At 47.1% G+C, this 11,639-nt stretch overlaps 1 protein-coding gene across 1 annotated transcript; it reads right to left on the minus strand.

Moving 5' to 3' along the window:
* Window positions 1–1,996: 1,996 nt before the first annotated feature.
* PGAM2 (phosphoglycerate mutase 2) lies at window positions 1,997–9,636 on the minus strand. The gene is made up of 3 exons (XM_053367330.1): window positions 9,146–9,636; window positions 4,957–5,137; window positions 1,997–2,213 (listed from the first exon to the last, which is right to left on the minus strand). The coding sequence occupies exons 1-3, from the start codon at window positions 9,557–9,559 to the stop codon at window positions 2,044–2,046; spliced, it is 765 nt and encodes a 254-aa protein (XP_053223305.1). The 5' UTR covers window positions 9,560–9,636; the 3' UTR covers window positions 1,997–2,043.
* Window positions 9,637–11,639: the final 2,003 nt, after the last annotated feature.

An 11,639-nucleotide genomic window follows, 5' to 3' on the forward strand; every position in this document is an offset into this window, starting at 1 on the left:
CTCTGGGTGGCTTCCAACAAAGTATTAAAATACAGTGGTACCTCGGGTTACATACGCTTCAGGTTACATACGCTTCAGGTTACAGACTCTGCTAACCCAGAAATATTACCTCGGCTTAAGAACTTTGCTTCAGGATGAGAACAGAAATCGTGCTCTGGTGGCACAGCAGCAGTGGGAGGCCCCATTAGCTAAAGTGGTGCTTCAGGTTAAGAACAGTTTCAGGTTAAGAACGGACCTCCGGAACGAATTAAGTACTTAACCTGAAGTACCACTGTACAGTGGTCTGTTAAACATAAAAAGCTGCCCTAAACAGGGCTACCTTCAGATGTCTTCTAAAAGTCTGGTAGTTGTTCTTCTCTTTGACATCTGGTGGGAGGGTGTTCCACAGGGCGGGTGCCACTACCGAGAAGGCCCTCTGCCTGGTTCCCTGTAACTTGGCTTCTCGCAGTGAGGGAACCGCCAGAAGGCCCTTGGCACTGGACCTCAGTGTCCGGGCAGAACAATGGGGGTGGAGACGCTCCTTCAGGTATACTGGACAAAGGGTGTTTAGGGCTTTAAAGGTCAGCACCAACACTTTGAATTGTGCTCCGAAATGTACTTTTCTTCTGTTCTTAAGGAGTAGCCCTGGTGGATTAAGGCCCTTCACTTACATACTGAAAGACTGCTTCCTCAGTTACTGAGGCACATTCTTATTCCTTACCAAGCAGGGTATATATAGTATGACCTTATAACCACCAAAGCAAAGCACCACCCACACTCCTGCTGCAAAGGGGGGTGGAATTATTAATTTCCACATAAGCTTTTCTGAGGGATCTATCAGCCATTGTTTCAGTGACTCACAAAAGCTGGCGCGTTAAGGTGATTATTCAACCAGACAAACACACTAGAAAGCTATGATTACTGTCAACCGATTTAAACTGGGGAAACAATGGCAGCAAAGAAAGAGGCATTCCTCTGAGGTGGGGGCGCTCTGGAATAAGTTTCCAACCTACTGAAATGCCAGAGCAATAATTGTTCTTGGAATGCGTAGTTTCCAAAGCCTCACTAACTGGAGGTGGCCTGATTTGGTCAAAAGAGCCAGTCCAAATCAAATGCTTTGGGCTTGTCCACACTTGTCCTGTGGCTAGAAAGCATGGGTCCAAGAAGTTTTCCCCTTGCCCCACTCCTTTCCCAGGGAAAACCTGCTCTTTAGTGCTAAATTGGAGAAAACGTCGGAGAAAACGGGGGTTGCCCTTTGTTCCAATTGAGCACTAAAGAGTGGTTTTCCCTGGTGGAAAGCAATGGAACAAGAGGAAATGTGGATAAAGCCCTTAGTGAGGGAGCTGTTCACAGCTAATTGCTGAGTGCAGTTTCAGAATCTAAGGAAGTCCATGGGAAAAAGAAGAAGGTGAGGCAGGGCAAATATGCTCCTTATACAGAGTCAAATTATTTGCCAATCTATCTTGGCATTATCAACATAGACTGGCAGCACCTTTCCAGCGTTTCAGACAGGAGTCTTTCATAGCCCCGTCTGCAGATGCTGGAAATTGAACCCAGGACTTTCTACCTGCAAAGCATGTTTTCTACTGCTGAGAACTATGAGATCCAATTCATAGGGGCAGGGGAACAGAAGGTACCATAGCTAATTAAGGGACAAAGAATCAATAATCCCTCCAGCTCCACTGAACAGCAAACAAAAATGAAGGCAGGACCTAGATGCAGAATGCCTTTGGTTAAATGCTTCATCAAACAGAACTTACTTGTGAATACACACTACAAAAGGATGTTGGTCAAGAGGAAGGGTAATTTCTGGATAATATAGCACTATATTACGTGATTTTCATTCTGCACCCAGCTGATTGTGGAAGAGCAATGCCCCAACAGCACCAATAGGCCCTATTGTGGATTCAGCCATAATTAAGGGAATGAATGTTCCTATTTTCAAAACCAACTGTACTCTTCCCTCTGTTCTTGCTGGGCAGAACTCTCAGACTGACAGATCTCACACTCACGCAAGTGGGGTTTTCAAATGTTTATTTCACCAGTGCCTCTTCTCGCTTCCTCTCACTTTTTGACTTTGCCCTGGGCTGCCACAGCCTCCATGGCCTTTCGCACGGTCTCTTCATCACCCAGGAACTGCATGGGCTTCGTAGGTTTCAGGTTGTCGTCTAACTCATACACAATGGGAATCCCAGTCGGGAGGTTGAGTTCCATAATCGCCGCATCAGACATACCTATGTGGTGAACCAGACAAGGTCAGATGGTCCCCCTCTGTGCATTGTCAAAGCGCTGCAATTGTCAGAGATAGTGTCTTGCAACCTAACAACCACACATACAGACAGCCAGTCACCCATCTCAAGCGACAATACATCTGCCTAGGAGAGCTAGAAGAGGCCAAAAGGAGCCAGCACTTGGCTCTAATACCTAAACAAGCAGCCCTATTTAGGGAAGCTTTTAATGTTTAACTACTGTATTTTTTTTAATGTTTACTATTGTATTTTAATATTTTGTTGGAAGCTGCCCAGAGTGGCTGGGGAAACCCAGCCAGATGGGTGGGGTATAAATAATAATAATAATAATAATAATAATAATAATAATAATAATAATAATAAATTTGTAGTGAAAGAGCTCAGTCCTCAAACATAAAAAGTATGCCTGGTCTGGACACACAGAAACTGTTCTTCTGTGTCACCATGTTTCTAGCGTTCTTCTTGCAGCGTCCAAGAGGAGAGGGGAGGGGAAGCATGGAAGCCTGAAGTTTGCTCACAGTGACCACAGAACATCGGTCCTGAAAGACCTACATTGGCTCCCAGTACATTTCCAAGCACATTTCAAAGTGTTGGTGCTGACCTTTAAAGCCCTAAACAGCTTTGGCCCAGTATACCTGAAGGAGCATCTCAACCCCCATCGTTCAGCTCCGAGGGCCTTCTGGCGGTTCCCTCACTACGAGAAGTGAGGTTATGGGGAACCAGGCACAGGGCCTTCTTGGTAGTGGCGCCTGTAGAATGCCCTCCCATCAGATGACAAGGAAATAAACAACTATCTGACTTTTAGAAGACATCTGAAGGCAGCCCTGTTTAGGGAAGTTTTTAATGTTTGATGCTTTATCGTGGTTTTAATATTCTGTTGGTTTCCCCCAGCCAGATGGGCGGGGTATAAATAAGAAATAATAATAATAGTAATAATAATAATAGTAATAATAATAATAATAATAGTGTTAGATCATGGTTTAGCATGAAAGCCACCCCAGATGGTTTGTTATCTTTGCTGCAACATCCTGTAAAAGCTGCTCCTCTGGAAAGTATTAACCCCTGTGGCTTAATTTTCTTATTTTTTTTAATCCACATAGATAATTGTCTAGCGAGATGTGTTCTGTGCTGTGCTTAAAATGAAGCACCACAAGCAACACACTGACTCTCTGCAGCCAACACAAGCAGCATATTGCTGTCTCCAAGGAAATGCATAAGATACGAAGGTTCCCAAACCAGCGGTCTCAGCAGCTACCAGCAGAGGACACCAGGGAAGCTCAAAGGTGCTAGTGCCAGCTTGCGTGACCTATAATATATGCTGCCCGCTCTTCCTCTAGAATTGTAAGCAGCCTCCTTGGTATGCCTGTGCCCTTTTGGGACAGGGCACATTCACAGAGGTCAGGGAAACAGAATCTCGGGGCAGAGATGGTGGACGATGAGGCTACCAGCGGGGCCTGGGACGGAGATGGCAGTAGCCAAGCCTGGGAACATGACCTCTGCCAACCTCAAATCTTGTAACGCGACTCCGGACTGGAAATAGCAACGCAACCTTCAAGCAGGCTGCAGGGTCGCAGAGCACGGAGCTCTTTTTATCAGCTGCTTGAGGATATAGGGTTGGTCAGGAGCAACCCAGGCCCGCTGACCCTGAAATACTAAATACCATCACTTCTGAATCAATGAAACTGGCAAACGATGCTACAGGCTTCTCAGCAATGCTTCCGGCAGAGAGAGTTTGGGGTTTTTTTCCAAGGAGGCACTGAAACCATGCAGGTTAAAGTGGGAAGGATATAGAGTACATAGCTCAGAAGCCAGGGAGCTGGCACTCTGCCCCACTAAAGGTCACCTGTAAAGCGATACAGGTTTTTCATGATGGCCCCAGGCGTCTTCTCTGGTACCCTGGCCTCACAAATACCCCACAAGCATCCCTGCTAGATCGGACTGTGGAGCTGCAAGGGCAAAACGCTGCTAGGACCTGACTTGGCAATTTTGCACTGCAGCAGCGGAGGAGCTGAAAGCCGACCCCCCGTCTTGCATGCAGAAGATCCGCAGTTCAGTTCATTTCCAGGCAGAGATGGGAAAGCGCCCATCTGAAACCCTGGAGAGCCAGGGCCAATCGGTGTCCACAATACTGAGCTATATGGACCAATGGCCTAGCTCGGTATAAAGCAGTTTCCTATGTTCTTAGCACCTTCACAGAATCCCCTGCTTCCTTATAGTGAATGAGCTTTGTGCTCAAGCCCAAACCACAGCCTCCAGGGCAGGTTTACATTTTTTTTAAAAAAGAAGACAACGACCACAATTCAGCACCAGGCTAACTCAAATTCTGTGAGAGCAAGAGCTGTGTAAACGATATACCTTTATAATTTGCAAAAAATATGGCAATTTTGCATAACTTTTTCTCCCTCTGGTCAGCCAAAGTAGGGGGTGGGTAATTTTGCAGATTACCAAAGCTCTTTCCCAAATAACTGGAAATCCTGCTCAGAGCTTTCTCTGGCCCCTGAGATTTATAGCTGAGGACTGAAAACTTGACTTTTAAAAAGAAAGCTGAACCTTTTCCCCCCACAAGGCTTAAATACTGTACACTACCCCAATCAGTTGCAATGTTCATGTAAAAGCTAAAAGCCAAATGAATGGAGGTGGCCTTGTGCAAGTTATGAGATAGAGAAGATGGGAAAACGCAGGTATACATGAGATGCAGGCTGACAGGTGATGCAAGATAGCCCCTTACCTTCCAAGTGCTTGACAATTCCCCGAAGGCTGTTGCCATGGGCTGCAATAAGCACCCTCTTGCCAGCTTTGATCTGGGGCGCAATCTCATCGTTCCAGAAGGGCAGGGCCCGGGCAATGGTGTCCTTGAGGCTCTCACAAGAAGGAAGATCCCCAGCCTTCAAACCAGCATAGCGCCGTGCCTGGATGGTGCAGTGGGGAAAACAATGGTAAATTCTGGACTAGAGGGGAGAGGCTTAGGAGATCTGGTCCAACCCCAGGAATTTTTAGGTGGACCAACTGGTTGGCAGGAGCACAAAGAGCATCCTTGTTAGCCTGTAGTCTCTGCCCATTGTGGTTCATCCCAACTTTAGGTGCTCAGAAATCTGGCAAAGGGCTGGATAGCAATTCTGGGCTTGACTACATTGTCAATGGCTCTCTCTTTAAACTGCTTTAGGAGCCTTCAAAAGAACCAGGATATAGTTCCCAGTTATCAGAGGCGACTCTCAGACCAGTTAAAAGTAAAGGCTATAGAGGTCTGGGATATAAGGCTCCTCAACATCAGGAGGGTCTTCATTAATACCTCAAGAACTGCCTCTTTCCATATGAACCTACCCGGACCCTGAGATCATCTTCTGAGGCCCTCCTTCGTGTGCCGCCTCCTTGAGAGGTCCGGAGGGTGGCAACACAAGAATGGACCTTCTCTGCAGTGGCTCCCCGTCTGTGGAATGCTCTCCCCAGGGAAGTTCATAATACACCTTTAGGTGCCAGGCAAAAGCGTTCTTTTTTAACCTTTGATCTGTTTGACATCCTATACCCTTTTAAAATGTGGCTCTTTTCGGGGGAGGTGTTATTGGGTTGTCATTTTTATTCTGATTATATATGTTGTGATCTTTTCTGTGAACCGCCCTGAGACCTCTGGGTATAGGGTGGTATATAAATATAATAATAATAATAATAATAATAATAATAATAATAATAGGAAAGGGATATGCCACTGGGAAGGAGAACCTAATAGTCACAAAGTTAGCAGATCTGCTGGAGGGGGATGAAGAAAGCCTTTCAGATCACTGCTGGTGGTTTTCCATGGGATATCTTGCTGAAGGCTAGCCTGCAGAATTAAAGCAGAATGGACTCCAACTCCCATCAGCACTCGGCTTATCCCAAATAATAACGGGAAAAGTAGTTTACCCCTCATGGAGCTACAATTCCCAGCACCCTCAGCAGACGTCTTTGGGGTAAGTCATGTGCTTTAAATGTATGGCGTAGATGTGACCAAAGTGCTTTGGAAAAGCATAAACAATGGCAACTTAAACTGATGGAATAGGCACAGCTTGCAGATTTAACATATAGAATAAGAACAAGAAGAACATACGTTTAAAGAAGACTGGAAAACGTTTACTGATTATATGGGGGAAGACTGTACATTTAAAAACGCGGGTGGCATTAAGATAATTTCAACAGTGTAAATAAGTTTTGATGGTGTAACAATAGATTACTGAATGGTTTTATGCAGGGATATATGGTATGCAAAAGGACGCGGGTGGCGCTGTGGGTTAAAGCAGAGAGCCTAGGGCTTGCTGATCAGAAGGTCGGCGGTTCGAATCCCCGCGACGGGGTGAGCTCCTGTTGCTCGGTTCCTGCTCCTGCCAACCTAGCAGTTCAAAAGCATGTCAAAGTGCAAGTAGATAAATAGGTTCCGCTCCGGTGGGAAGGTAAACGGCGTTTCTGTGCGCTGCTCTGGTTCACCAGAAGCAACTTAGTCATGCTGGCCACGTGACCCGGAAGCTGTACTCTGGCTCCCTCGGCCAATAAAGCGAGATGAGCGCTGCAACCCCAGAGTCAGCCACGACTGGACCTAATGGTCAGGGGTCCCTTTACCTTTACTATGGTATGCAAAATGAAGCACGGAAAGAGACGGAGGGAAGTCATTGATTTAAGGTTGTGTAAATGAGTATTTTGAAATGTAATTTAGAAAACTTAATTGTGTGTGTGTGTGTGTGTGTGTGTGTGTGTGTGTGTGTGTAAAAGATTAGATTACAGGAAGGCGGGCTCTTAATAGTAACAGTAGTTCAACCACGGTGCCAGTGACCTAGAGGGGTGATGAGCACTTCTTGCTGGAAACTGAAGCTGGACAGCCATATGTTGGGGCCACTCTAGCTCTGTACTGCCTGCATAGAGTAGGAGTGCTAGGGGTGGACTAGTCCACCAAGGAGGCTGGATCTCCAAGATGGGAAATACCTTCAGCCTGAGACCAGGGAGAGTCTCTGCCAGTCAGAGTTGACAGCACTAAACTGGATCCGCAGACAGCCTCATTCAGTGGAAGGAAGCTTTGTATATTAAATATGTGGAAGCAGCAAACTGGCAAGGTGCGCGCGAGTAGGAAAGGAAGGGTAACTCAATGGGTCTTTCACAACATAAGCTGGTGGAAAGTTGCTTTGTCCTGATGGAGTCAGACAGAAACAAGGGACAGCAGCACAGACAGGCTTCCTTTTCAGTCCTTGAAGAAGCTTTTGTGGGCTCAGTACAGCAGCCAGGGAGATCCTCAGGCTCTTCGGCTGTTTTATCCAGGCACATTCCTCAAGTGGCCCTATTCTTGCAGAAGCCAAACCCTGTACCTTGATGCTACCAGAGGAGTATCCTAGCCAGACAGAACATCTCAGCTGCAGAACCACAAAAGACGTCTCACCAACCAAAGGATCCCCTTCTGTTCCACAAAGGCCATCATGTCAGCCTTTCTTGCAGCATAACCCCATCTCACTGGTCACCAGCGAGGGTATTGTTTTTGGATATTTCTTGGGAGTTTTTCTTCATGTTATTAATGTTAATTTTTTGTAGCTACATTTTAATATCTTATGATTTATAGTTTATGTGGAAACTTATCCATTTTGTTGTGTACTTTTTGATGCATGTTATTTATTGTTTATATTTGTAATTATGTATTTCCCCCCCTATTGTACGTCACCCTGAGCAGAGTTTTATTTTATACAAATGAAAGGACAATGCTGTTGATGATGACTTTTATATGTACCATTTCTGCATGTTGAGTAAAATGCAAGGCAATTTTCTCCTATCGCAACAGGCAAGTAAAAAACAAAACAAAAACTAGCCTCTCACGGCAGGTGTAGGGAACCTGTGGCTCTCCAGATGTTGCTGGACTCCAACTCCCATCAGCCCTAGTCAATTTGGTCATTTCTCAGAGATGATGGAAGCTGTAGTGCACTAACATCTGGAAGGCCACAGTTTCCCCCAAGCCTGTGTTATGGGCTCTGCCTTCATTGCTCTGCAAAAATCAACACCCATCATGTCCTCAAGGGTTTTGGACTATCTGCAGCAAAACAGTTCCTCTCCACCTGCTTATTACATTTATATCCCACCTTTCCTGCAAGGAGCTCAGAGTAACATGCACCTCCCCCCATGTTATTCTCACAAGAACCTAAGAGGTAGGGTGGGCAGGGAGAGTGACTGATGGCCCAAGATCGCCCAGTGAGCTTAATGGCTGACTGGGGATTTGCACCTGAGTTTTCCAAATTCTTGCCGAATGCTCTTAACCACTAAACCGCTAAACTGGCTCTCTCAGATTCTCCGTGTCCCTATTTTCCAGGGACAGCCCTGGACTAGCCGCCTGAGAAACAGTTTCTACACAAATGCAATTCTGGTTCTAAACGCAGCATAAAGGGTCTCTATAGTATAGTGTATTTTAAAATGGGGTTTCAGAGTTTTTAGGGGGTTTTGAATGTTTTGTGTAGTTTTTCAATTTTATTGTTCTGCATGGGACAATGACAATAAAGATATCGTATATCGTATATATCGTATATCGATTTGCAGAAGCTGTCCCGGTTTCTGATTTTATCCTGGAATGTCCCACTTTTCCTTAGGATGTCCCTATTTTCATCAGAGAAATGTTGGGAGGGTATGGAATTATGCGACCCACGAGCCAAGGAGATAAGTAGCTATACAACCTTTGGAACACATCTGAAGGTAACACTGTAAAGGAAAGTTTTTTTAAAAAAATGTTTAAAGTTTTATTCTGTTTTTATATATGTTGGAAGCCCCCCAGAGTGGCTGGGGCAACCCAATCAGATGGGCGGGATATTATTTATTATTATTATTATTATTATTATTATTATTGAATAGAACGTCGCTATTCTCATCGGAGAAACGTTGGAGGGTATGCTTTCTCTCTCCAAAGTTTCATACCCAGCACTGACCTTGCTGATTATTTGATAGTAATCGTGTTTTTCATCCATGGGGGGTGGTGGGATGTCGTAGGAGCGCCTCCAGATCTTGACCTGCTCTTCTCCATGTTTGGCTGCGGTCTCGGCCTTGTTGAGGCCCGTCAGGCCCCCGTAGTGGCGCTCGTTCAGGCGCCAGGTGCGAATCACGGGCAGCCACATCTGGTCGGTGCCGTCCAAGATGTACCAGAGGGTGCGGATGGCCCTCTTCAGCACCGAGGTGTAGCAGATGTCGAACTCGTAGCCCGCATCCTTGACTGCCTTGGCCCCCCGCTGGGCTTCCTCCTTCCCCTTGTCACTCAGCTCAGCGTCAAACCAGCCGCAGAAACGGTTCTCCTGGTTCCAGGTGCTCTCGCCGTGCCTCACGATCACCAGCCGGTGGGTTGGCATTGCTCTGGTGGAAAAAGAAGGCTGCACTCAGAAAGTCAAGCTCAAAACCCTGCCCTGAGCCACCCACGACCCAGAATGGCTAGGCTGGCGCTATTTATATGGCTTCCCCCACCCACCCACTTCAACCCACACGGCCAACCGGTGCCCCTTTACGGGCAGAATGACAGCTGCAGGCAGCCATTCGCGACAACCCGGAGTGCACATGTTCCTTTCTGGCTAAGGCCTAATGGCTAAAGATAGTATTAGGGAGCTTTCTCCCTCCAGCCTAGGCTAGAAATAGCCTGGCAGGCCTGTGACCTTTTCCCTGGGGGCTGTTGCTAAAGGAAGGTGTTTGGAGATGAGGAACACCGGGAAGCAAAACCTCAGCCTCACAGAGCAAGAGGGAAAACACAACCTCCCCTTTGCAAATTGCCACTTACCCCTGAAATATACTCAGAGTCGAGAGTGGATTTCATGCTCTTTAGTCAGATCATAGTGGTGAGGAGGAATGGAAGTTCCCCCAGGATGTCTGCTTTATATACATTATTTACACAATGGGCCCCAAATGATTGGCTAATTCCTCGATTCACCTGTAGGCCAGTCAGGTTGTGGATTCACTTCCACTTGGAGCTGGATTGGGTGGCTCCTGTGGACCAATCAGACTGCTGCATTCTGGATCCTATTGTTCTAGGACCAATGAGACTGCTGCATTCTGAATCCTATTGTTCTAGGACCAATCAGACTGCTGTATTTTGGATCCTATGCAACTCAGTACATCACACCCCTCTGGGCCAGAGCTGTAGCTAGGTGATCTTGCACCTCTGGCAGAACTGTCCAGATTGCACCCCCTAGAGACTGACAAATTGGCTCTTCTTTCCGCTTCCCCTCCAACACCCCACCCCACCCTCTCTTAAAAACCTTTTCTTATGAGGCAATAATAAACACTTTTATTTATAGACATATTTTTAGCCAATTTTGTGCCCCACCCCCAGCCTGCGCCCTGGCAGGGGCCTACCTCACCACCCCCTAGCCCTGCTCTGGACTCTAAGGTGCCCATGGCTGGAAGCAAAAGCCTGCCCTGGATTCACATGCTTGCAACTCCTGTCTCCTGGACAGAGATGGGGATGAGGGCTGGAGGAGGGAGCTGCCTAGGGCGGGGGGGGGGTGTTAGAGGCAGGGAGTGCAGGGTCTATTATCAGCCAGCCAACTTGGCTGCTCTTGCAGAGCAATCCTTCCAAACAACAGGCCTTGACAGCAAAGCAAAGGGATGGATGTGTTATAAGCAGAGACGGCATCAGGGTCCAGCATCGTCAGGTACCTGCCAGGGGCCACAGTTAACCTCCATGGAATGCAGATCAGCCTCATGGTTCCTCTCTGTTGTTGCTGTCTTTTGTAACCTTTGCTCTCTGGGTGAGCAAGCAAGCAGTGGCACTGGCACAATGAGAAGGAGTGGCATTCTCTACTCAGCTCCCCAAACCTCCAGCTCCGTGGGCGAGTCGACCAAGAAATAAAGGGCCAACCCTTTGCTTTTGAAATGACCCCTCTAGACTGATTTGGTGATAATGTTAAGCTCAATGCAGTGCTGCCGATTACGACATAACTACCACATTTCTGTTGAAGACAGAAGCAACCTAGGCCCTCATTCCCCCAAAACAAAAAGTTTACTACTATACGCCACCACCGCAGGTAGAACCTTATTGGCAACAAAGGTGGAGAACAAGTATAGTACCCACTAAGGAAGAATGGATGGGACGCGGGTGGCGCTGTGGGTTAAACCACAGAGCCTAGGACTTGCTGATCAGAAGGTCAGCGGTTTGAATCCCCATGACGGGGTGAGCTCCCGTTGCTCGGTCCCTGCTCCTGCCAACCTAGCAGTTCGAAAGCACGTCAAAGTGCAAGTAGATAAATAGGTACACGGCGTTTCCGTGTGCTGCTCTGGTTCGCCAGAAGTGGCTTAGTCATGCTGGCGACATGACCTGGAAGCTGTACGCCGGCTCCCTCGGCCAGTAAAGTGAGATGAGCGCCGCAACCCCAGAGTCGGTCACGACTGGACCTAATGGTCAGGGGTCCCTTTACCTTTACCTAAGGAAGAATGGCAGTG

Source organism: Podarcis raffonei, chromosome 15 (genome assembly GCF_027172205.1).
Source record: "Podarcis raffonei isolate rPodRaf1 chromosome 15, rPodRaf1.pri, whole genome shotgun sequence".
NCBI lineage: Eukaryota > Metazoa > Chordata > Lepidosauria > Squamata > Lacertidae > Podarcis > Podarcis raffonei.

What these genes read in the sequence shown, in the direction of transcription:
- PGAM2 (XM_053367330.1), bottom strand. Translation starts at nt 9,559, where the DNA reads ATGCCAACCCACCGGCTGGTGATCGTGAGGCACGGCGAGAGCACCTGG. An exon ending in ACTATCAAATAATCAGCAAG is followed by an intron (nt 5,138 to 9,145) that starts GTCAGTGCTGGG and finishes TGCACCATCCAG; the next exon opens with GCACGGCGCTATGCTGGTTT. An exon ending in AATTGTCAAGCACTTGGAAG is followed by an intron (nt 2,214 to 4,956) that starts GTAAGGGGCTAT and finishes TTCACCACATAG; the next exon opens with GTATGTCTGATGCGGCGATT.